The following is a 26,108-nucleotide window of genomic DNA, read 5'->3' as shown; positions in this document are numbered from 1 at the left end:
TTAATATAATACACGTTCTATATTTTCTGCATAATTTTACATTTTTAATTATTCGTAACCCCTCCCGATTTTTGAGTCGTAACATTAGACTTTGATTCGAGCAGTTTCTGCTTCCTTTCATCATACAGAGCTTTTAGTGATCCTTTCTTGCGTCTTTCTGTTTGAATTTTGTGATTGTGATGACTATCAACAATTTCCAATTGTTTTCCATTGCGACGTGTTCGCAGTCTTGCTCTGCAACTGATAGATTACAATTCACTATTAAAATTGTTCTATAAGAATATTCCTCGAGAACCCTTACCCCAGTGGCTTGAATTGGACACAACGCCAATATATTGTTTCTCCTCGACTTCGATGTCGCGTAAAAGGATAGCCATCTAAGCAGAGTTGAAAACTTCCTTTAATACTACTCACATACTCAATTGGAAAGTCCGATGGGTCTGAAAATAGTAAAATCTATTAGCTCAAATGTTACAAGGTAAAAAAAAATCCTGAACTTTTTTTATCTGTACAAAATAACAATAAAAAAAACTTTTGGTAGACTTTATTGGAGATTACATGAATTGAATTATATCTGAGACAAATACAAAGTTTTAAGCTAAGAAAAATTATTAGAAAATAAACCCAACACCGTGATTAATTTGGCTGTGAAAGCCATTAATATTCTTATAAGAAAAGTGACTGATGCTAAATGTGACCAATTGGAAGAATCTATCGTGTTCTATTGGCATCCTTATTGAGGATCTTAGGCTTAGAAATTGGAGTTGCAGTCATTTCGACAGTTTCAGGCACATAATCCTCCGTGTCCGCTAGAGCCCTCTCCTCATGGTTGTGCTCCCCATGGAGAACAAACACACGATTATCTTTCGTAATTATTTTTGCAGGACAATCCGTTTGATTGAAGAAAAGACAACGCCAATTGCATGTGGGTCTGCGTGAGAAATGAAAAGCAAAGTGGTGTCCTTTGAAAGACACTTTCATCCCGCCAAATTTGGCACTGACCAATTCCATTGGATAGGATGGTCCTTCTAGAATTTTAGCAACATCCACTTTAGCCGTTGACTTCTTTGCTGGTGCCTTTGATCGCTGCGGACGTTTCCTAGATAGTCTTTTTTCTGGAAGAAAAAAAAAACACACAAAAAAATGTCAGTATAAAGAATTTCGAGCTAAAACATAAATTTAAATTTATCACAATGCAAAACAAAAAGATAAAACAAACTAAAAATACATATTTCTTTATTAAATCCGGAAAAAATCAAAATTTCACGAACTTTTTAGTAGATATTATGCATAGTATTATAGTGATCTTCTTTGTATTTCCTCTGCATTCTCCTTGTTGGCTCATGATTGTGGTGTGGTTTCGTAACTGTTATGCGATGCAAATCATTCTTCTCATCTGTTTGCGTGGTCATTAAACGCGCCCTGCAATAACCCTTAGTGAGTGACTTATACCGACAGGTCCAGTAAGTGGTATTGAGGGAAGTATTATTTTTAGAGAAGCAATAACCATCAAATACAAGTAATTGATGTCCTCGTTGTCCACGCACAAATTCCAACTTTTGATGCCACAGTACATGAGTTGTTTGGGGAAATTTTGGATTAAATGGTAATAGTATTTCATCTAGAAGAAATTGGAAGAAAAAAAAAACAAATGTTAATAAAAATAAACCGGTAAATTTAAAATAAAAAAAAATACTAAAGTTAAAAAAAAAATAGAAAACAAATAAAAGTCTTAGTAATATCATAATCGTATCCAGTGTTTAATTGATTTATTTATGTTTCAATTATCTGCATTTCGATAGTCAATAGTCGATCATCAAGCGAAGTGCAAGTGATTGGGATTTTCAAAAGAATGAGTATGATGACTGTTCCTCGTGATCAATTCCGTTTCATCGTAGTCCGTAATGATGCGTGCTCTGCAACCACGACTTCGCTGCTTAGAGCATACCCAGTATTTACGGTTCTTAATAGATTTTGTACAAATATAGGTGAAACCCTCATAGAGAATTTTGGGTGTTCCTCTCTGTCCAACAACATACGTAAACAGAGGTAGCTTTTTTGGTCGCCAAGACTCTGAAAAATTAGAAATAATTTCCATTAGTATGAATTATAAAAGTCTATTCTAAAAATCAAATTAAATGCTTGGTCATTAAAGCAAAAGACACATTCTTAGTTTTTTTTGTCAACTTCTTCTGATTCTTTACTACATATTTAGCTCTATGTATTTTACTTTGAGGAAGTAAAAGGAAAGTTGTAAAGTTTTATTTTAAACTTTCATTGCTACATGTTTGCGGATTCTCTGTGGTTTGGTATGAGAATGAGTGCCTTGGGTAATCTTTAGCATTTCCACGCCATTGTATACTTTTGTAACAGCACGAGCTTTGCACTTGAACTTTTGGAAATGTCCACATCTCCAATTAATTGAATCATGCGATAGGCGATCCTTTACAAATTGATGACCATTTATCACTAAACAGCGATATCCACGTTGAGTCCTATCAAATACAGCCACATCAATAAATCCTGAAAAGATCAGAAAATAGTTTATATTAGTCAAAAGTAGTTGATTAAATTCAATCAAAAATTCAGGATTATTCCTAATTACATTTAATAATTGAATATCTTTGCATTTTGTTTATTAATTTTATTCACATTTACATGCATTATTCATCTTCCCCTTTGATGAAATGTCTGCAATCCGGCTCATGATTGTGATCGGTATTTCTCAAGTAAATCTTTGTGCTGTCAGGATATGTGACGACTTTTGCAGGGCACCCTTTGGTGCGCTTCCTAGAGCATCTCCAATAAGTACACTTGTAATTGCCTTTATTTCTCACAAAAGAATACCCATCAACCACTAACTTTGGACAATTTCTCTGTCCCGATACAAAAGTCAGGTGCCTCACATACTTCATTGTTTTATCTGAAAATTAAATAGAATTAAAATAGTTAGTTTAAATATATTTATGTTTGTTTTTACATACAAAAAGTTTATAAACTTTTTGTTATCTTCTTGCCATTTGTATGAATAAAAATTTGTTAACTTCAAATTATGTATTTCAATAATAAACTATATTGAAATATAGTTCTTTTTTCTTTAAACATAAGAAATCATGATTTGTTTTTTTTTGTTTTGTTTTACACGTCATTGACATAAAATCCATCTCTATTGTTCATAATTTGAGGATCAGGATCATGATTGTGCACTTGATTCTTTAGTATAATCTCACGGTAATTTGAAGATGTAATGACGCGTGCTTTGCACTTGTGGTAGCGATTTCTTGAACAGAGCCAGTAAGTTCGTTCGCAATTGCCATTGTTCCTGAAGTATGAGTAACCTTTAAGAATTAACCTGGGACGCCCTTTCATGCTTCGTGCAAAGTGTATCTCCTCAGTCTCAGATTTGCCGTCAATTTTAAAATCTAAGAGAAAGAAAAAGAAATATTGAAATTAGTGAGTTTCTAAACCGATTTAAAATGGTTAAAAATAGTCAATTTGGTAATCACAAAACACCATAATTACAAATATTTATTGTAAATTGATTTCTTTAGATGTAATCACAATGAATTCATTGATTTGTAGAAGAACATAACATCAACTTTACAGCTTCAGTATTTGCTTTAAGGTAGTTTAAATTCAACTTATGATGATTGACTTTTATGTAATGTTTTACTTCATATTAGTTATAACACAAATTCACAGCCTATGGACATGTTTTCATGTCTGAACATTTTTCTTAAGAATGGCTTTAGTTTAATATTGATGACTACGCCTGACATCTTTCATCCATTCAAACCTCTCAAAAATATCATTAATGTTGGACGTTCTCAGAATATTTTTGTCTGAAGGATTATTCGTATACTTAGGAGGATGTTTATGTTGGACTTCATCTCTTTGCAAAATCATGGAATTGCAATCTTTTACTGTGTAGAAGGCCACACGACATTTTTGTGTTCTAGACATACAGCAGGTCCAGTATATTTTGTTTCCGGTAACATCGCCATAAAATAAATTATTTTTGAAGACAAGCATAGGCCTCATTTTACGACTGTAGATAAATTCCCATACAATGCCATCATTCTCTTTGGTACTCTCACCTAAAAAAAAGCAAAGTTTATTAGATGATAAAGTTTAACAAAGCATCACATATTATAGAAATTATTAAATAAAAAATATAATAATTAAGATTTTGTGAACATCCGTTAAATGTTCCTCTTGGCATACACAACCTGCGGAAGTTTTTACAAAGTTTGCTCTGGAGATTGTTTGTCTACGCTAAGACGGCGGTAGACGTAAAATCAAAGATCTCTTGCGTGAACCACATCGTTTTGTGCTATTAAAGTCATTGTTACTTAAATAAATTATCTAGATTTAGGGAAAAATAGTCAACTTCCGATGCGCCATCCTTCGAATATTACAATTATGCAAATCCTGACGCGTTTGGAACCTACATGACTATTTTCCCCCCTATTAAATTTGTTTAAAAAAAATCTTTTATCAATATTTTTATGCACTAAGTTTATTTAATTTTTATACACAACCAATTTTCTCCTGACTTGAAACTTTTTTAAAGGGAAACATGACAATCATACATATGGCTAATAAATAAAAATAAATTATTTTCTGTAAATATACATTAACTTAAATTTTATATTAAAATCTAATTAAAAATTGTCATATTTTAGGAACTTTATGTGAACTTGGAAAATGAGCCATATTAATCATAAAGGAATTTTATAAATTATTTAAATGAGATCGGGATTTGTTCTTTGACAATCAATTTCTTGTTTGGTACTGAAATTCTGTACTTTGACTTGAGGTTTCTTTTCACTTTTTCGTTGAGCATTTTCAAACTTTTCAAACATCTCAAAAATATCATTAATATTTGTGGTCCTCAGAATATTTTTATCCATAGACATATTAATATACTCAGGTGGATGATTGTGATCAATACTATTTTTTTCAAAGAATATACAATTTAAATTTTTCTTTGTCATGAATTTTGCAGGACATAGCGTTTTCTTAGCCATATGGCATGCCCAATATATTTTCTTTTTCATGACTCTACTGTGAAATGAGCTATTTTTAAAGACTAATTTAGGTCTCTTCTCACGACTGTAGACATATTCCCAAATAATGTCATTTGGTTTGCGACTTTCACCTAAAAAGAAAAAAAGGAAATTTTATTAGATTTCAAAATTTTGTCATTACAGCCACATTTTTTTTTAATATTTTGTTCAAAATCATTTGTTATTAATTCAGCATAAGTTTATTTGATTTTTAAGCACATTGATCTCTTTTGCATATTACCTTATCCGTAAGAAATGTCAAAGAAAAAATTAAAATAGTAATAATTCAAAAAAAAAAACAGCGTAACAAATTGCATATTTAAATGTTGTTAGGAACAGTTGTATCTCAGAAACACTCATCATGAAGTTTTATGTATTCATTGGAACATTGGAATTGAATAATAAGGAACATTTTAATAGGGGTAATTTTTTAGATTTAATAATGAGAAATTCTATGATCACATAGTTTAACTTCACTGTATGAGAATTAGTTTCCTACTTCAAAAAAGCCTTTTTTTTCTTTTAGAAATTATGAGGTTTCACTTCAGTCATATATCTTTTTTGAGTATTTTCAAACATTTGAAAAATATCATTAATATTGGAAGTTCTCATAATAGCCTGTTCTGTTGAAATATTCGTATACTCCGGTGGATGATTGTGCTCAATGCCATTTTTTTCAAAAAATATGCTATTGAAATTTTTCTTTGTTAAGAATTTTGCAGTGCATCGAGTTTTCTTCAACATATGACACGACCAGTAAATTCTATCTGCCATAACTTTGCTGAGAAATGAATTATTTTTGAAGACTAACTTTGGTCTCTTAACGCGACTGTAGACAAATTCCCAAGTTATTCCATCGTATTCTTTGGATTTTTCCCCTAAAAAAAAATTGAAAAGAAATTTTGTTAAATAGTGCGGCATATCTTTGAATTAAATATTCTCATAACCTTTTTCATAAGGTAAAGTTTATTTTTCACTTTTGAACACATTGAAAGTGTAATGAAAAAAAATTGAAAATTTTGAAAGAAATATTAAAAAATAATAAACTTATAAATAACTCTGCATTAAAACTCTGACTTAAACTCTGCATTAATTAATAAAATAGCCGTATTTAAGCGCCGGAAACATGATAGTATGTATTCAATGGAATATTAGAAACATTTATTAGGACTTGAAATCTTCAAATGACAATATATATTCATATATATTTAGAATGGCTTTAGTTCACACAGCCTAAAAATTATTTTTCCTGAAAAATATTTTGTAAAATTGTTCGTAAATGTTTGTGAAATCCTATGGAGGACTTACGAAATGCTCGTGAATCATGTAACCCACAAACAAGTTTGTAAAATTTTGTACTTTTCATAAACATTGTTCGTAAAATGATCATTTGACGAGAATTTTTGTATTTTTACAAACAGTTGTTCGTAAATGTTCGTAAACACTCAAAATAATGTTCGTAAAATTTTGTCATTTGTTCGTAAATTTTTGCCAGACAAACAAAAATTTACGAACAAATGACAAAATTTTACGAACATTTTTTGTGTTTACGAACAAATGTTTGTAAAAGTACAAAAAATGTTCGTCGAATGATCATGTTACCAACAATGTTTGTGAAAAAAGTTCAAAATATAACGAACTTGTTTGTGGGTTATACGATTCACGAGCATTTCGTAAGTCCTTCATAGGATTTCACAAACATTTACGAACTATTTTACAAAATATTTTTTTCTGTGTATGGGAATAATTTATTATTTATATGGTGGGATGTTTGGCATTAAGTTTATTTTAATTGTACGCTTACGTTAAGCTTTCTTGAACAATTTAAACCTGTGAAAAATATCATTAAAATTGGACGTTCTCAGTACATTCTTATCTGATGAAGTATCCATAAACTGCGATGCATGATTGTGTTCCATACCATTGGTTTCAAATGGAATATAATTGAAATCTTTTTTTGTCCAAACTTTCACAGGACAGTGTTGGTTTTTGCTCAAATGGCACTTCCAATATATATCATTTCCTGTAATTTTCTTAGCATAAAATGAATTGTTTTTGAAGATTAGCATGGGCCTCTTGTTACGACTGAAGATAAATTCCCATATAATTCCATAATGCTCTTTGATGCTTTGACCTAAAAGAGATCAAAAATATATTTTATTAGTAAATTAAGTTTTTTTCGATAACTTATAATTTTACCTGAAACACTAACACAAAACTTACACTAAATTAGAATTTAAAAAAATACAATAATTTAAAGAAAAAATCATTCATTATAATTTTAAAGTAAATTAAATTTTAAATTGTTGGTAAATGTTTGTGAATCTCATTGGGAACTTACGATATGTTCGTAAATTGTATAACTCACAAAAAAGTTTATAACATGATCGCTAGACGAGTATTTTTTGGTTTTTTACAAACATTAAATGTTCGTAAACTCATACAAGAATATGTTGGTAAAATTTTGCCACAAACATTTGTTCGTACATTTTGGTTTGGCAAAACTTAACGAACTAATGACAAAATTTTACGATTTTTTTGTGTTTACGAACATTTACTAACAAATGTTTGTAAAAGAACAAAAAATACTCATCAAGTGATCAGGCTGCGAACAATGTTTGTAAAAACTTACACACTTTTACGAACTTTTTCATTTCGAAAAGCCCCAATGAGATTTTACAATTTTACAGAATATATTTCTCTGCTTCTTGTAGAAAACCTGAAAATATAGTTTCATGTCCTTTACGGAACACGTAAGAAATTGAAAATTAGAAGCATTTATTATAAATTGATTTCTTCACGTATATGACAACTACTTTATTAATATTTGAAGTATAAATTTACTGGACAGCCTAAGATCTTATTTTCCGTTTTGGATTTTTTTCTGAATTGTAAGTTCCTTTATGGGACAACATTCATCTTTTTTCTGTAATTCAAATCTATGAAAAATATAATATCATCAATGTTACTATATTATTTCTTAATATCAGTAATAACACAAATTCACAGCCTATGGACCTATTTTCAGGTTTGGATATTTCTGATGTAATCACAATAAATTCATTGATTTGTAGAACATAATATCAACTTTACAGCTTCAGTATTTGCTTTAAGGTAGTTTAAATTCAACTTATGATGATTGACTTTTATGTAATGTTTTACTTCATATTAGTTATAACACAAATTCACAGCCTATGGACATGTTTTCATGTCTGAACATTTTTCTTAAGAATGGTTTTAGTTTATTATTGTTGATTATGCTTGACATCTTTCATCCATTCAAACCTCTCAAAAATGTCATTAATGTTGGACGTTCTCAGAATATTTTTATCTGGAGTATTCATATACTTTGGAGGATGATTATGTTCGACTTCATCCCTTTCAAAAACCACATTGGAATCTCTCAACGTACAAAGTCTTACAAGGCATCGTTGTCTTCTTGACTTATAGCAGGACCAATATAATTTGTTCCTTTTGACTTGGCCATAGAATAAATTATTTTTGAAGACCAGCATGGGCCTCATGCTACTACTGTAGATAAATTCCCAAATAATTACATTATTTTCATTGGTACTCTCACCTAAAAAAAAAGAAAAAATAAATAAATATTAGATATATAATTAAACATTAGAAAAAAAACCACACCTGTGAGTTTTTTTAAAACCTTTTTTATGATAACGAAAAAGTTTTTATTTGACTTTTAGGGCACATTCAATTATTTTGTAACGAATCCAAAAAAAGAAAATCGAAAGTAAATATTAGGAAAATTGTGGGAAAGATGTAAAAAAAACATGACGAAGTAATTAATTTCCAAAAAAATATACATTGACTAAAATTTTACATAAAAATTTGATCAAAAATAGTCATATTTCATTGATACAGGAAACATCGGTTCATGCGTGTGCATTGCAACAGCCACACGTATTGTATCATTTTTCGTGACAATGCGTGCTTTGCATTTTTGCCGATAGTACTGAGAACATTTCCAGCTCCGTGAAAGATGTCCTGGTTGGATTTTGTCATTTGGTGTGTATGTATTTCCATCGTATAGAATTAAATTTGTACCACGTTTCGATGGTACATACACTATTGATGATTTTTCATCTGTAAACAAACAAGAGAAAAATAATTTGTTAGTGAAGTTAGTTATTGTCGTAAGTGATACACAAAAAAATTACTGTGATTGCCTATACTAGTATTTGGAAATATTTTTTTTTTAGAAAATTACATTGTGTTAATCCACTACTGTTTATTTCAATACATCTCATTTGATACTAAATAGTCCGGTTGATGTGAATGATATTTGCTAGATAGTTTAACCACTTCCACGCCATCGATAACTTTAGTTATGGCACGTGCTTTGCAGTTATCTTTGCGGAAGTTGCTGCATCTCCAGTTTATTGAATCCATAAATTTCTTATCCTTTACAAATCTGTATGAATCCACAATTAATACCCGTGCACCACGTTGTGAATATCCAAATCTTGCTCTGTTCTGCGGTTCTGCAAAGACATAAACATATTGTTAGTTTTATGACAAAGGCACGACAAAAAAACGGATTTTTTCGAATTAAAAAAAAATTCTTTTTGAATTTTTTTAGTTACATGACATTTATATATATATTTTTTTAACACTAGTCTATATACTAATATATTACATGAAAAAGTATCATACATCTAAAATGTAAATATTAGTTGATCATTCTGTTTTCCTTTCTCGGATACCTAACAATCCTACAATTCATTTTTTACTGAATATCATGTGAATAATTGTAGTGTTTAATGCTATTAAGATTGAAAGAAAAAAGAAAATGAAATATTTAATTGCCCGGATGTCTTATGAAATATTTTTGCAAAAAATATTTAGTACATTTTCATTTTTTCTCTCACTATTTTTGCCCTAAGTCTGCAACTTTTTCTCATATTCTTCCTTAATGCTTATGTATTGCATGTCTTTGTGCATTTCCGGATCATGTGTATGTTCTGGGCCAGATATCCGAATTGATGGTGCATGGGCATTTTTGGATGTAACAACAGTTGCTCGACAATGATATTTTACATATCGTGAACATCGCCAGAAAATGTGTTTGGAACTTTCGCGATTGGAAACATATCTGTAACCTTCGTGAACTAACATATCACGTCCCCTCTGTGTCTTCACATAGTACAGAAAAGTCGATTTAAAGTCTGAAAAGAGAAAATAAAACAATAGCAATATTAATAGAAAATAATTGCAAAAAATTCTCTCGATCAGAGGTTTTTTTTTCACACACTTTTGCCAAATTCAAAAATAATGCTGATGTTAAGTACTTGGGAGAAAGATTCTTTTTATTGTGCCTTTTATTTCTAAAAAAAAAAAAACTCCAATGGGATCACTGTCTAATTCTGGTTAGGTTTCTTATTTTTTGGCCACTTGAGGACTTTTCCATGATTATGTGGAGAGCACTTTGTAATTTGTCGTGTGTTGTTATCAATGATGGTGTGCAGACGACTACGACATTTATACTTTGTTGTATACTCGACACATCTCCAGTACGTCTTATTTCCCTTGGTCACCTTCTCAGGCAAGTAGCAATTCCCATTGTACTCCAAATGAATCTTGCCCTTTTGACTCCGTATGAACACAATATCACCATCACCATCAAGTTCTGCAAAGAGAATCAAAGAGTATTAGAAAAAAAATGTGTATATTTTGCAAGATCCGACTAAATAAATTTGAAGAAAAAAAAAGTATATGATGAGTGAGTAAATTTCAAAACATGTTCTATTCATTTTTTATTTGTTTCCACCAGAAAGAAAAGGCAAAATGAGAAGAAACATTGGTTAACGCAACTAAAATCGAGAAGATCCCGTATATTCATATTCATCAATCCTCTCACGCTTCAATGGGGCGTGTTTGTGCAGCCTGCGAATGTAGACAAAAGTGGATGGTTCTGTCTTAAGCATTAGCACACGAGCAGGACACTTTAGCTTCTTTGATGCCATATAACTGCATCGCCAAAGTGTCTTCTCTGGCGAATCCGTCATCACTAAATATCTTATTCCATTCACCACAATTGCCGGTCGCCCACGAGATGATTTTGTGAAAACCACATCGAGCTCACCTGAGAAAAGAACAAATTAAAATTAATAATGGATATATTTTCATAAATTTTTTTGTCAAAATTTCTCCGACTATTTTTTTTTTTTAGAAAAAAAATTGGAAACACAAATTTTACTTCAATATATTTCTCTTCTTTTTCTCCAACTTATTCAATAAAGTCTTCTTTTCTTTTTTTTTCTTTTAACAAAAATCTCTCACAGCAACATGATTATGCTCGTACATCAATCTCCCATATTTCGCTGATTCGTTGACAATGATTATCGAAGGGCATTTGTACTTGTAGTATTGACTGCACTTCCAGTATTGCTTAGTGCCACGACGTCGATTGCGAAAGAATCGGATACCATTGCATACTAACAAATGTCGTCCTCTGTGCTTCGATGGAACATATTCTATTTTGATATCTAAAAAATTCACAAATAAAAAGAACATATTAGAAATACTGATCAAAAATAACTTAATATGTACAAAAGAAACTTATTAGAGCCTAAATAATAACACATTTTATTTTACTCAATTTCATAATTTTTTTTATGATAAGCTTTGTCATTCCATTTTTGGGTGATTGTGCATCTTGAGAAAGGAGTATTTTTCTCCTGCAATATCCGAAATGCCACGTGCTCTGCAGCCTTTGCGAAAAGATGCACACTTGTAGTATATTTTGTTGAAACTCCTCGAACTAATTACATAGCGATAACCATTGTAAAATAGTGGATTTCCATGATAGTTTCTTGATGAGTAGAATCCTGAAAATATCCAGATAATTCATTAGTAAATGGTGTTGCAAGAGAAAATTGAGTGTTTTAGTGCAAAACAAAACAAAAAATTGAAGAGAAAAAGACACTGTATTGTGTTAAAAGGAATTCTATATTGCCAAAGATTTGGCATTATGATTTTCTTTTTGTTTTTCTTTTTTTTTATTATTTTAGTCTAACACTAAAATTGCTATTTAGACATTTGAAAATATGACCGGATGATTGTGAATATTCTTCAATCTGCACACTTCAGAATCAAAGACTTTCGTTATGGCTCTGGCTTTGCAGCCAGTATGCCATTTTGTACATTTCCAGTAGATCCTATTCCCATGACAATTGTTCCGGATGTATCGATGCCCTTCGTGTATGAGCAAATGATTTCCTCTGCCTGACTCTTGATAAGTTATTTTGTAGGCCATCGTTTCAGCTGTAGTCTCTCTTTTTCCAATTTTTCTCCTATTTTCATACTTAAAATCTAAATCAGACGCCTTCAACTCGATGTATTCTACATCTTAAAAAAAAGAGAAGAAAGAGAGAAAAGAAATACAATGTTAGTTAAAATTTAATGAAAAGCTAATTCTTACAATTTAAAAAGTTATTATAATTGAAAATTGAGTTTAGATCAGGCTCTTTTTTTATTTAATACATTTCTATATCATTATTGTTGTGTATTAAACTAAATCTTAACGAAGGATAAGTGTTAGGGGTAATCCTTCTGTTTGAAAATAACCAGCAAAGCAATTCCTTTTTTTTCTGTGATCTACGAGACATTGTAAATATTTCAATGTCCCATTGTCTTTCTATAAGCACAAACATGATTGTGATATTTGGTTCTAGAAATAAGAACATCTTCATCCTTATTCCTTATTGTAACTGCACGAGCACGGCACATTGAACTTCCCTGGAAAGAAAATTTAAAAAAAATTATAGTAAAAAAAAATAAAATTAGCAATGTCTTGCCAATACCTTTCGAGAACAGATCCAGTAGGTTTTATTTTTAGAGACTCTATTTTTCACAAAGGTAAAATTGTCTAACACTAGCAATGTTGATCCCCTCTGTCCAGTAACAAAGCTCACGGGATGTCGATCTTCTTCATTCAAAATCCAGTGAAGTTCTTTATTGTTTCCTAAAATAAATCAATGTTTATTAGTTAAATAAATGAATAAATAAATGGAATATTTCTCCCTAAATATTTAGAGAATAGAATTGTTTTAAAACAAATTGTAGTTTCATTGTGAATCAAAAACAATATTTTATTATATTGACAATTCCAAATTAAACTACTAAATCGTTTTTTAGAATGGACTATGATTGTGTGTACTGCATCGGATGATTGCTGATTGAACACCATTTTCGTAGACAGTAACAACACGAGCCTTGCATTTGCATAATGCTGCCCTAGCACATGACCAGTACGTTTTAAATCCAGACACTTTATTCTTCGTGAAGCTGTAATCACCAATTTTGAGTTTTCTACTTCCACGAAAGCCGGTGACAAAAGACAAATTTGTATTTTCTGAAAGAAGAATTGAGAAAAAAAAAACATTTAATTAATAATATGAATAATAGATAAAAAAGTTAGTATGGTTTTTTGAAAGATTAAAAAAAAAATTGAAAGAGAGTAAATGCTTATTGGATGAAATGTGTTAACACGTTCAGGAGGACATTTTATTAAAACATTTTCACTATACAGTTAAATTATAATTAGGTGACGACTCTCATATTCTTGAGACTTCCATACTTTCGCGGCTCTGTAATAACAGCATGATTGTGTTCAGGATTTAGTACGTCAACTCGTTCATTCTTTGTGCGAATTCTCGCTCGACATTTGTAAACAGAATACTGAGTACATCGCCAATAAGTGATATCTCCACGGAATACATGACGATTGAACACATAATTATTGTGGACTAATTGTTTCGAGCCATATTTACTGGTCATATAGGACGTTTCGCCATTTCCTGCAAAAGAGAAACAAAAGAAAAATATTAAAATGTATTTTTAGAAAAAGCAAAACTGCATTAAAAAAAAATTTGATAACACTACACGTAAAAATCCAGTAATTTTATTTCAAAAAACTTTTGTATTACATTCCTTCTTATTTTTTCTCAAACATTTTCTACAATCTTAAAAGGAGACTGTATTATTTTTTGCTCAAGGAAAAATTTGTATTTTTCCTAAAGATGGATTTATCAAAACATCCAAAAACAAACGATGCAATAATCCTCTTTTTTATTGATGATCTTGCACCTGAAAAAAAATTAATGCACATTGTTAGTGCAATGATGGAAAAAGCAGTTGGTCATTTAAAGTGGAATCACTTCTTTGCACCAGTTAAACCCCAAATTTTACCATTTCCGCTAAAATAATAAATATCAAATTTCTTTTTGAGCTGAAATATTAGCATCATTGAGTCATTTATAGAAAGTGGCAGTAAGTGGTGTCAAAGGTGGCGGAAAGTGGTGACTCCACAGTAGATCGTACTTATTCTTGACATACTACGGTTTTCTGGCAGAGATCATTGTGGTCAGACAGGATTTTTATTGAGCCCCCTTTCAGATCACTTAGCATCAATTGAGCCCCACAGAATGCATGAATACATCTCCAATAGCTCCTGAAAGCTCTTCCCATGTATCTCTTGTAAACCTTCGAATGTAACTCCATAACATCGTCTTTTATAAGTGCATCGCCATAACTTAAAACAATACCATCTTGTTTTGGTGTATTATCTGAAAAAGAGATCCAAAAAAATTATTAGTTCTCCCTGCAATACGCTACGCAACTACAAAAAAAATCATCTAAATTGAAAAGAAAACTCTGTGTGCTTAGAAAATTTATTCAATATTTTCCAGCTTATTTCTCAGTAGATTTCGCGTTTTTTTGCTCTTAAGTCCCATGCCATAGGCCAGTCGTCTCATTGGCTTATGACAGTGCACAGAATTGGTCACAATAACTTCAGAGTTCTTTGCCACAATCAATCGTGCCTTGCACTTTAGCAATTTGGAGTGTGAACACCGCCAATATGCTCGATCATTGATTTCGTGATTCTTTGTAAAAACATGATCTTCGAAGAGTATCTGTAGTCTTCCCTGTGATGACATTACGTACTCATAGGTTGTTGGTGGAGGGTTTGAATCTAAAATGAAAAATTGCAATATATTTGGTTAAATAAAGAAAATTTGTGTTTTTTTTTTCCAAAAACATTTTCAATGTTTTTTTTTGGATATTTTCGGCTAGACTTGTAAAAAATTCAATGAATGACTGTTTTATTTTCTTTCTATATATAAAAGCAAATTACAGATTTAATTAAAATTCAAAAAGTCTTGTCAATAAGCGATATTTCTTCTTTTTTTTTTTAATTTATATCCCTTCTTTCTTCGCAGTTAAGTTGTTAATTTTTGTTTTTAAATACGTTAATACTGACTGCTCATTCATTTGCATACTGCTCCTCTTGCAAACTTGCACAATGTGAACTGGAAAGTTAAATAAATCAATTTGTTAGATTTGATTCAATGGACAAATTGTCAATTGATCGTACTTATGAGGGATTTGAGCTTAACTGGATCTAGATGACTGAGGTTGACGGAATATTTTTCTTTGCATGCCACAAGAGCGTCTCGTCCAAAGAGTAAATCAGCCAGGCGGGATGTATAAACGTGTGGTTTATTCGTGAAAATATTTATGAGATCTTTCTTCGAAACATATACAGAACTACCACTGTGCAGGGGAATAAGATCGAGTGCTGAAACGACAGAAAATATTAGATATATTTTAATCATACTGCACTCAGACAAATTTTCCAAAGATTTTCTTTTCACATGCCAAGTTGAATTAATATAGTTTCATCTCATTCACAATCAAATTTATTAATTTCATCTCAATGTCACTAAAAAAAAGGATCTTAAATTGTTGCAATTATAGCTTCATCGATATCCAAAGCTACTCTTTTCTTTGTCGTTCTCTTCTTCCTCTTAATGATATCAGCATGTGTATGGAGTTTATTGATGGGAGTTACAAGATCGCCAATTGTGTATATCCGTGCCCTACACTTCTTATTCCACCACTGGTTGCACCTCCAGATCCTCTTTTCAATGCCATTTGTCAGTTGAACATATTTGTCAAAAATAAATGGTTGACCCATGTAAATTACTTGATCTTTGCCACGCATTGTACGTTCATAGATTGCAGCTGCACAGCCTGCAAAAATAACAATATCACTGTTAGTTATTAACTCTTGCATGCTGAAACTTATCTCCTAATAATTTTTTTTGTGACAATTTCTCCCAAGACAGTGGTTTCACAGATTATAATAGTCTTTTATTCGAAAGCTGTACAAATTATTTTTTCATCATCTTGTCTTTTCCTAACAAAATTCTTCCTTCCTACATGATACAATTGCTTCTTTTTCAATCTACTCGTTGGCGGCAAATGATCATGATCCTGGACCTTTGAGTACAAAAAAGTATCATCTAAACTTGTCATAAGTCTCACTGAACACTTATGCATATATTTTCCAGCACATGCCCAGTATTTTCGACCAGCTCGAGATCGTTCGTAATTAAACATGTATCCACAAAAGACCAACTGCCGATGTCCTTTGTTGCTCATAACGTAATACAACATATCTGCAAGAAAAAATATATACAATTTATTTTAATAAACCTTCTATTGATCAGCTGAAAATTCTTATTTACTTTACAGATAGTATTAATTGAAAAGCCTTCATGTTCTTTTATCAGCTAATAGAGAAGAGATTCTTCCGCCAATTACCTACACTTTTCGCCACTTTAAAATATCATCTTTTTTTATCAATGCTAAGAAAAAAATGCAAAATATCTTTGTTTGAGAATAAAATTTCTTTTTTAATGTATTTTTTTAATAGTGGCGGAAAGTGGTTAAAACGGTGGCGAAAAGTGGTTAATCTCTCCCTATGCACTTTATTTCCAAAGAGATATCTTTTTGTTCTCCGTAAGAGTATTTGAGTGATTGTGACGACGCCTTCCGAGCTTTATAGCTCCATCTTGTCGAGTTACACAGCGTGCATTGCAAGCACCATTTCGATTTTCCTTATCTTCGGCGCATATCCAATTAATGGAAGTCTTAAAAGTGGTCTCCTTCTTGTACGTATACCCACGGAAATTGAGCAACTGTCTGCCTCTCTCAGTTTCCGTGAAGATTACCTTGGGATTTGGTATCCATACAGCAACTGGAGGTGATCCTGTAAAAATACAATCAAACGGATGTTAATATAAATGCTTCCAATTCCTTCCAATCCTCGTAAATTTCTCGGCATGGTTGAAAAAAAAAATCGTTGACTTTTTTTCTGCATATTTTATTCGGTTATAAGATCTTTCATGTTTAACTTTGGTGGAGAATGATTGTGAGGCAATTTGCCAATCTTAATACCACCCATTTGATTGGTAATGACTCGTGCGGAACATGAAACCCATTTTCCTGTATCTGCACACTTTTTTGCCGCTCTTGAGCATATCCAATTGACTGTGTTGGAAAAGACAGCCTTCTTCCTGTATACGTATCCACAGAGATAGAGATTTGTTCCATGCTTTCTGTTAGGCACAAGTTTGTGTTGTCCATAGAGCCAATCTGCAATAAAATAAGAAATAAGATCAGATATATGTTAATGTCATTATTTAATTGCTCACAGACTAAAGACATGAATTTTTTTGGCTTTTCTTTCAACATTTATTTTTTCCTTCATTTTTTTTCAATACTTGTTTGGTCTTTTTTCTCTCAGTATTCTTCATTTTGCGACCACAGCGAATTTTTTCCGTCTCCTGTGGATGAGTATGTTCCCCAATGCACCATGGTTGTCGGCCTGGCTTGAGAATTACTCGACTGCGACAACTGTATTTTGTGCATCCGATGCATCGCCAGTAGTGCCCACGATTGTGGCGAAACAGATAATCGTCAATGATCAACAGTGGATGACCACGTTGGCTGTATATGAAATCCAGACCTTGAATGTCAAAAAATCAGTAAATGTTAGGAGAAATTTTCCCACGAAAAGCCACATGTAGAAAATGATAGTGGTGTGAAAGGAAGAAAAAGTGTGTTGTGTCTCCATTTTCATGTGCATTTATTGCATTTGGATACAGCATGAAAAAAAAGTAAATGTTCTAAATATGACCAACATAGTCAGGTGGTTCGTGATCATGTGGTTGCTTTTTAATGATCTTCCCCTTGGAAATGTTTACTCGTCCACGGCAATTTCCCTTCACGCATCTCCAGTATACAATTCCCTTGTTTGATGATCGCTCCAGCCTCAGTCGATAGCCATTCATACACAAAATTGGCTTTCCACGTTGACTTCGTGTGAACTGAAGGTCTTCTTTCACATCCTCAACTGATGATAAATCGATGATTTCTACAGAGAGATATACCCTCAATCAATAAAAAGTGGTACATTTAGGACGAAAGGATGTCTTATACACAGTAAAAACATTTTAACATTGTACCAATTTTTATATATATTTTTTTCAATAAAATTCTTCTCTCACAATCACTTCTTTTAGCCTTTTCTTATAATAAAGCTCTTGATATCGGGATCAGTGAGGGATTTATATTCAACTGTTGATTTTTTTAAACGCCTAATATCTGGGACATGATTGTGCAGAGTCTCTTTTACAATACGATTGCCATCGCATATCAATCGTGCATTGCAGTGATCTGTTTTATAATTTAAACACAACCAATAACTCTTTTGTCGCTGAAATCTTTCACATCGATACACGTAGTTTTTATGGGATAGAAGAGCTGCATTTCTCTGACTTCGAATGAACATAAAATGCACCTCGTCCTCATCTGAAGCTGAAAAGCAAAAATACAAACATCACCATAAACTTATGAGTTTTCTTTTCAACTAACAAGTTACTTCACTATAAGAGAAACATCTTACTAGCTTGAACTTGAAATTTATTGATCTGTAGATATCTCTTGTTCCTACAAAACATTTCTTCTTCTTTTTTTTTTTTTAGCAATTTACGATATTTTTTTTTGTCTAAATAAAAGAATCACATTTATCCATAAGTGATTCACGTTTTCTAATCTTTTGAATTTTTTCCGTATGTGGCAGATGATTGTGGTGTCCACCAGTTAGAGCTTGTATTTTGCCATCTTTAATCACACACCTTGCTCTACATCTCTCATCGACATTTCTCTTTGAATAATTGTGGCATCTCCAGTAGGACTTCCCTTTGTGTGTATTACTGTGACAATTGTATATATAATTATCAATTACTAAACACGATGTTGACCATGGAGTTTTGATGAAGCTTAGTGGACCAGCTGAAAACACAATACAAGAAACCCGTGTTAGCAATAGCCTCTATCACCCCAAGATAAATAATTTTAAAGTCTATTGGATAAGCAAAAAACGCCAAAAAATTAAATACCTAGAACATTTTATATTTTAGTCATATGTAACTCTTACAAAAAAGCACTTTAATTTCTTCTGTATTTGGTACTTTTAATCAGTGGTGGATGATTATGGGAGCCAGAACGTTTTTGCAAAATCCCATGTCGTGTGATACATCTCACATCGCAGGGATTCTTCTTTCTGGCACTGGAAAAAGAGCATCTCCAGTATGTCGTTCCTGTACTCTCAACACTCTTATTGTAGAGAAAGGTGAATCCATTGAGCTCAAGACACGGTCGACCCATTGATGTTTGCCTAAAACTCATTGTCACATTGCTCTCATCTTCATGTTCAATTATACTCTCTTGAATCCTTTTCCTCAGGCCTGCAACCATTTGTACACGATGTTGATGGAAATGGGAAAAGCAAAAGTATCATCTTTTAGTGTGTTTTATCTTCATCAAAGATATATTTTTGATTTTTTCTTTTATTGCAATAATTTATCCACATTTTTTTTTGTGTTATATATATCTCAAATGTATTAAGCCCAATTTACAGAGAAATTTTGTAAATTTTTTGTTCAGCATATCTATCCATCACGAAATCCCGTTCGTGATTGTGCAAACCAACGAGAGATTTAAGTCGTCCATCCACTGTAACAACCCTCACACGACACTGCATATCCCTTATCTTTGCTCTACGTCGAATGCACTCCCAGTAGCAGACAGTTCTGTTGTGGCTGGATTGATTCAACGTGAACAAGTATCCATCGATTTTCAGACGGACTCGTCCCTTTTCATTGTGAACTACTTGGACCTCTGGCAATTCTGACACTGTGAAGATGCCTTTAACATCTAAAACAATTTATACGAAAGTTCAATGAGTAAAGGGATCTTGTGCAATGGATCAAAAACAACAGCTATATTTAACATAGAAATTCAAGAATAAAAATTACAGCAGTAAAATTTCATATAATCTTTTATCATAGAGTTTTACACAGCTTTCTTCTCTCTCTCCATTATACAAATAATTTCCAAACTTAAAAATAAATTAAGAATGTGTAATACAATTGATTTCTTTTTTTTTCACCATTTCCCAATAAGTCTTTTATAGTAATTTTTTCTTTTTAATAATTCAAATTTTCAATCTGATCATTTTGTGCAAAAACGAAAACAATAAGTAGATAAATAATATGAAATTATTAAAATCCTAATTCACTAATATATTTCAATATAGTGAGTTTGGACTTGATTGCTTGGGTCACCCGTAGTAGATCTGGCTCGTGATTATGCTTCACTGAAAGAGAATAAAGGATTTGCATATTTATTCAACAGATCCAGATTATCTTCTTTTTTTTTTTTAAACAGAGCCAACTAACCGTGTTTATTTGTAATAAATAGATAATCTCCCACACTCTTCAGTCGCCCACGGCATTTCATGTTACGATTGTGAATGCATTCCCAGTATATCACATCTTTGTTTCGTCCTTGACGTCTCAGATTGGACCGATACACATAGTTATCCTGTACTAGATGAATTCCCCCTTTACGACTAATGATGAACAATTGGTGTTCGCCAAAATTCACTGCACAGTCAAGGGAAACAAAAATACGTTTTTTTTTTAAACTTCCTCAAAAAATTGAAAAGAAAAAATAAAGAGGAAATAAAAAAAATAAAAGGATTAAATTAATTCTCATAGTTACAGTTTTATTGGGACTTTCAGTTACATCTCTTGGATCATTTCTTCGGTTCTTCCTTTTTTTTTAAATTTATCTCACTGAATTTCTCTTGCACATTATCCAAATTTGTTATCTTCTGAGATTATTTCTAGTTGAATACCTTTTTTACTCATATCAATATTGCTAATCATTTCATCTATTTTCTCTTCAGTATCTGCCGATATCTCAATATATTCACTCATATCATCTTCAAAGCTATACAAGGGTCGATTGCTTATCCGATTCCAATGGGGTTCATGGCAGTGAGTCCTGCGAGATGTTACCAGTTGATTGCCTTTGGTAATACAAATAGCTCGACATCGTGTTTTTGAGACATCAGTACACCGCCATGTGGTTAAACCATTGGCTTGTGTAAGTTTCTTGTTGTAAATGTAACCATCGAAGACAAGTTGGGCATTTTTCTTTTGACTCCGTATGAACTGTATTTTGCCTGAGAAAAAGCAAAATTTTTTTTCCGATCTCAGTAACTTTCTTTTTATTATTATTAAACAAATTTGCAGGCAAAACAATTTAAATTCTTTCATTTAATTATTTAATGTACTCAGTGCCGGGTTTAAATTAATTTTCTTGAAGCAATTGTGTATTTGTATATTCTTAATAAAGGAATACTCCTAAATTGCTACTAGTCGTTTCAAATCCTATCCAGAATTCTTAAAATTGTTTTGGTACAATTGCAATTGACTAAAAATGATAATTTAAATAAAAACAGTTTAAACCCAACACTGAATTCACCCTAATGTACAGACTAAGTAAAAGATTGTAAAATTGCAATTCATACGGAAAATCAAATAATTTTTATTTTATTTCATGATGTTTGGATTACATTAGTAATTGTATGAGAAGTAAATGCAGATGCAAGATGCTACATTCCCTCCAAACTCTCACCTGAATAACTCAACGAAAGTCGGCTGCGTTATCTGAGACACCATGCTTTGTATATTTTGTATTACCCATTCCCAAGTTTCACTCCTATATTCACCACATACACTTTAGCAAGAACACATATAACTTTCACGAGACCCAACCGATTTATCCAAGACTCGTACCACAATGTTAACCTCACTTAACGAAACATTTAGATTTTATCCAACACTCACTGCCACGAAAAATTTCAATGCGATAAATCCATCAACGAATGGTGTATAACAATATGAATAAAATATAACAGTAACGATACTTTCATACCCACCATAACAAATATCCGATTTGGTAAACTGGAGAAATTTCTTGTCCGTTTTGGTGCTCTCATTCATAGATCTTCCTCTTCGTTTGGGGCAATTTTTATAAGCGTCTTCCTTCTTTTCTTCATCATGCCATGATAAGGAATCCTGCATAAATTGAGAAGATTTTAAATTCATATTAATACATATTTATCAAATAAAAAACTACTTACCTTAATTGCTTTTTCAGCTGATGTTGGGCCCAAATAACTGCATATTGCATTTCTTCTTTGCACTATTTTTTTAAACACTATTTTGCACTTACAATATATCACGAGATAAAAAGCAACACATGAATTTTCACTGTACTATTTTTCTTGACAATTAGAAAAAAATATAACGGCAAATTAAAAAAAATAAATAAATCGGAATAAATCGATTAAGTATGAAATTGATAGATCACGCTTTTTTTAATTTGATCTCAACGAATTCAATTAAGATATTGCAATATTTTTCTTGTACTCCATATTTTGCATTAAACACCCAACAATTTTATATCAAGGTCTCTTTATGCATTTCTTCAAATTTTAATCATTCTAATTATGCTTTGTTGGGTGAACAAATCAATGAATTAAGCAAGAAGTAAGCAAGCAAACAATATTATTTCATTTCGACGACTTAGAATATAAGTCGAACAACTCGATTTTTGACAAAAATCGTTTTATTCGCTTTTTGGATACAGTAGACTCTCTCTCAAAGGGCATTTGGGGCGAAATGTCATCCGGTTTATCGATAGATTTAGGCGTCAAAGCCTTTGTAAATTCTACAAAAAGCGCTCAATTATAAAGAATCACGATGAAATAGGAAGAACTACAGCGAATTTGAGCAAATTAGCTTCATAATTAAACGTGAAAATTGTTAACAAAATCTTTGGCCCGATTGAAAAAGAGCTGATTGAGCGAGAGTCTACTACTGTACTCCTATATACCCTCTACGTTGCTTGTGGATATTATACTTTAGAGTTAATTATGTTCAAAGTTATAGAGATTTCAATTATCAAAAATACTATAAAATTTCAGCTTCAAATCGCTCTTCTGTTAAATTTGTCTATTGCGAGGTATTTCGTTTCTTATTCTGAGCGATCAATTTATAGTTAATATTGTTTATTTCTTAATAATTTTTGGTTAGATTGTACTAAACTAAAATATTCAATTAATTCTGATTGCTAAATTCCAAAATCTAATTTAATTTTCTTTAAACAAATTTTGTTAAATTCTTTCAAACTTTAAAAAAAGTCAAAAAAGCAGAATTTTGTTATTACATCCTACTCAAGATAATTTCAAATATTATTTGATGCTCTGTATAATGGAAAATTGCTTACTTCTTTTTTTTATAAAGAAAATTCATTTAAAAATAAATTTATACTTAATTGCTAATTTTATCTTAAACATTATATATTGAGAAACTTATTTCGTAGGCTAGCGCTGTGCAGAATTTTTAAAAAATAATTATTCAATATTAATTTTTCATTTTTGATTTAATAATCTTTCAATTTTTATTCCACTTCGAAATAGTATTGCTCTAATCAGCGTTTCAGGTACGTTTCAGGTAACTACTCAATTAAAAAATTTACTTCTTGCATTAATTTATTTTTTTTAATGAATGTTTTAAAAGTCAAAAAAAAAAACTTATTTTTGATGCGATCTGAAGCAATGTTTAGAACAATACTAAAGAAAAAATAACCACCTACCTGCATCAAAAAACAAACTGACAATTTATATTTGTGGCAAAAATTAATTTTAATTATTACAACCCGCGCGAAAAAATATTGAAAAAATCCCGGTTTTTACTTTAAAAGAAAATTTAGTTTAATAAATTTAAATAGTAAAGTGGAATAAAAATTTTCTGCAACAGGCCGAACTTTAGAATTGTCATCATATTTAACAAAAAAGAACTTTATGCCTACAGCCACTTTGTTTCTCTTTCATCTTATTGGATTTTCGACACTCACCTTGAGCTTCAGCAACAGTTTGATCCCCTTCAGTGTAGCTTTCTCCAAATCCAGAAACATTTGGCTTTGTGTTGGATTCATCGTTTTCCGTGAAGTATGATTCGTCGTATTTCATGTCACCATAGGTGTCCTCCTCCACATACGTAGCCTCGCCTTCCTGTTCAATGTCCTCAGCCGTATCCTCAGCATATTCTTCAACGGGTTCCGCTTTTGCCGATAGTGTTTCACTTATTGGCAAATCAATGAATTCTGCCGTTTCTGATTTTTCTGAGATCCGTGTCGTTGCCGATGCTTCTGCCACTTGTTCTGGACTTTCCAGTGTTTCAATCTTTGTCCTCTTGGTGGAAGGTATTGACTGAAGGGCTACTGTTTGACGAGGGGCTGGGCGCTTTTGTGTATGCACCTGAATCATCGGCCTCTCGTCAGCACTATCTTCAGACTCCATTTTGTACGTTGTTCTTGCAACAGTGCGCTGTTGCGTGCGGACCCGTGAAGGTGATGATGCTGATGAGTGTGATGGCGTTGCAACTTTGGTGGGTGAACTAGGAGGTGGTGGGGCTGAATCACCCTACAGAAAACATACATAAATAATACATAAAGATAATTTGTAAAAAAAAAAAAATGTTTTTAAAACCCTCTAACGGTGTTTTCTTTAATATGCGAAAAAAAAGTTCTAAAACAATGTTTTCTAGGATAATTATGATCCAATAAAGTCGAGAAAACCATCCATTCTTCATTATCTTTTTTAGTTTAGGCGCTAGGTGAGAAAATATAAAATTTTTTTGAAAATCTTTTCACTTCTAAAATGAGCATTTTTAGTTTTTTCAATTTTTTTAAAATAAAGTATACAAAGTAGAATGACATATCTTTCAGTAAAAAATAAATTTATTTTAGTCAGATAACTTTAAATCAGTATTTTCATGGAAATTGGAAATGATTTTTTTGCACAAATATTTTTTGTTGCTTTTTCTCTGACCTGTCACACAAAACTGCGAATAGCAACAAAACAAAGAGTCAAAATGAGTTCAAACTTTCAAGAGATGTTTATAAGACTATTACCGAGGACACTATAGCAGTTTTAAATAAATAAAACCCTTATTGTCGCTGTAAATGTGATTTTTGTGAAGACCGCCTGGAGGTGGTCTTACCCGTTAGAGGGTTAATAAACTTACCGAGTCAGTGAGTCCCTTGATCTGAAGAGCCTCTGCTGTACTGATAAATGCTGGCAGGGCTTCTTGTTTCACATTAACTTCCCCGCAATACATGAATTGGATGAGTTCTTTGAGCGCGGAATGGGTCACATCTTTCAGGAATACTGCAATCCAACAAAAATAATATTCAATTGAAGCATTTTTCCTCATATTTTCTAGATAAATTCCAGTGCAACAAAAAAAAAAAAAAACTTACCAAATGCGTGCTGATTGGCGGGCATGTTGGTGAACATCTTACGAAAGTAGGGAGAGCAGACGGAGAGCACAAGCCGATGCGCTTTGACGAGTTGCCCCTCTGCCGCCAGCGTCACGTCCACAAGATCGCCATTCACGAGCGATTCATGAAACCCCGCCGAGAGGTTTGTGTTGAAATTGTTCCAACACAGAGAAAATAGTTCTTCATCCGCCATTTTGAAGGCGAATCAACGCTTGGCTGTTTGTGGGATAGGAAATTACATAATCTCCAATTAGCGGGAAAATCGCATAAAATTTGATACAATTTTCACAGAAAATCAAAGCTTATTAGACCACAAAAAACAAGCAATCGTTTCCCATAAAAAAAATTCCCATAAAATCTACAACTTCCCATCTATCTGTTTGCAAGTGTTGGAGAAAAAGTCCACGAAAAAAAAACCTCAAGCTGAAAATCAATATAGTGACGCAGGCGTTACAAGCCAAGCCACCG

General features: G+C 32.0%; 1 protein-coding gene across 45 annotated transcripts in view; it reads right to left on the bottom strand.

Moving 5' to 3' along the window:
• LOC129802496 (modifier of mdg4-like) overlaps positions 1-26,108 on the bottom strand; it is a 47,399-nt gene that overhangs the window by 20,832 nt on the left and 459 nt on the right. For 6 of the 45 annotated variants that reach the window (XM_055848394.1, XM_055848402.1, XM_055848762.1 and 3 more), the window contains exons 2-4: positions 25,620-25,856; positions 25,385-25,527; positions 24,213-24,780 (exon numbers count right to left, since the gene is read on the bottom strand). In XM_055848394.1, coding sequence (XP_055704369.1) covers positions 24,213-24,780; positions 25,385-25,527; positions 25,620-25,833 — 925 coding nt within the window. In that variant the 5' untranslated portion in view covers positions 25,834-25,856. Of the gene's footprint in view, positions 1-20; positions 241-301; positions 441-529; positions 1,116-1,219; positions 1,622-1,739; positions 2,074-2,169; positions 2,524-2,629; positions 2,924-3,035; positions 3,423-3,510; positions 4,098-4,492; positions 5,162-5,576; positions 5,948-6,835; positions 7,204-7,871; positions 8,650-8,734; positions 9,174-9,306; positions 9,572-9,630; positions 10,256-10,375; positions 11,173-11,267; positions 12,828-12,892; positions 13,054-13,154; positions 15,401-15,465; positions 15,670-15,772; positions 16,125-16,222; positions 16,553-16,654; positions 17,146-17,242; positions 17,532-17,606; positions 17,905-18,007; positions 18,756-18,843; positions 20,157-20,253; positions 20,599-20,680; positions 20,888-20,988; positions 21,472-24,212; positions 24,781-25,384; positions 25,528-25,619; positions 25,857-26,108 lie in introns of those variants that run through there. The other 39 variants (XM_055848474.1, XM_055848608.1, XM_055848516.1 and 36 more) reach the window with 39 other exon arrangements.

The sequence above is a fragment of the Phlebotomus papatasi genome, chromosome 1 (genome assembly GCF_024763615.1).
Source record: "Phlebotomus papatasi isolate M1 chromosome 1, Ppap_2.1, whole genome shotgun sequence".
Classification (NCBI taxonomy): Eukaryota; Metazoa; Arthropoda; class Insecta; order Diptera; family Psychodidae; genus Phlebotomus; species Phlebotomus papatasi.
The sequence above is the reverse complement of the archived record's forward strand: the minus strand, read 5'-3'. Positions and strand labels throughout refer to the sequence as shown.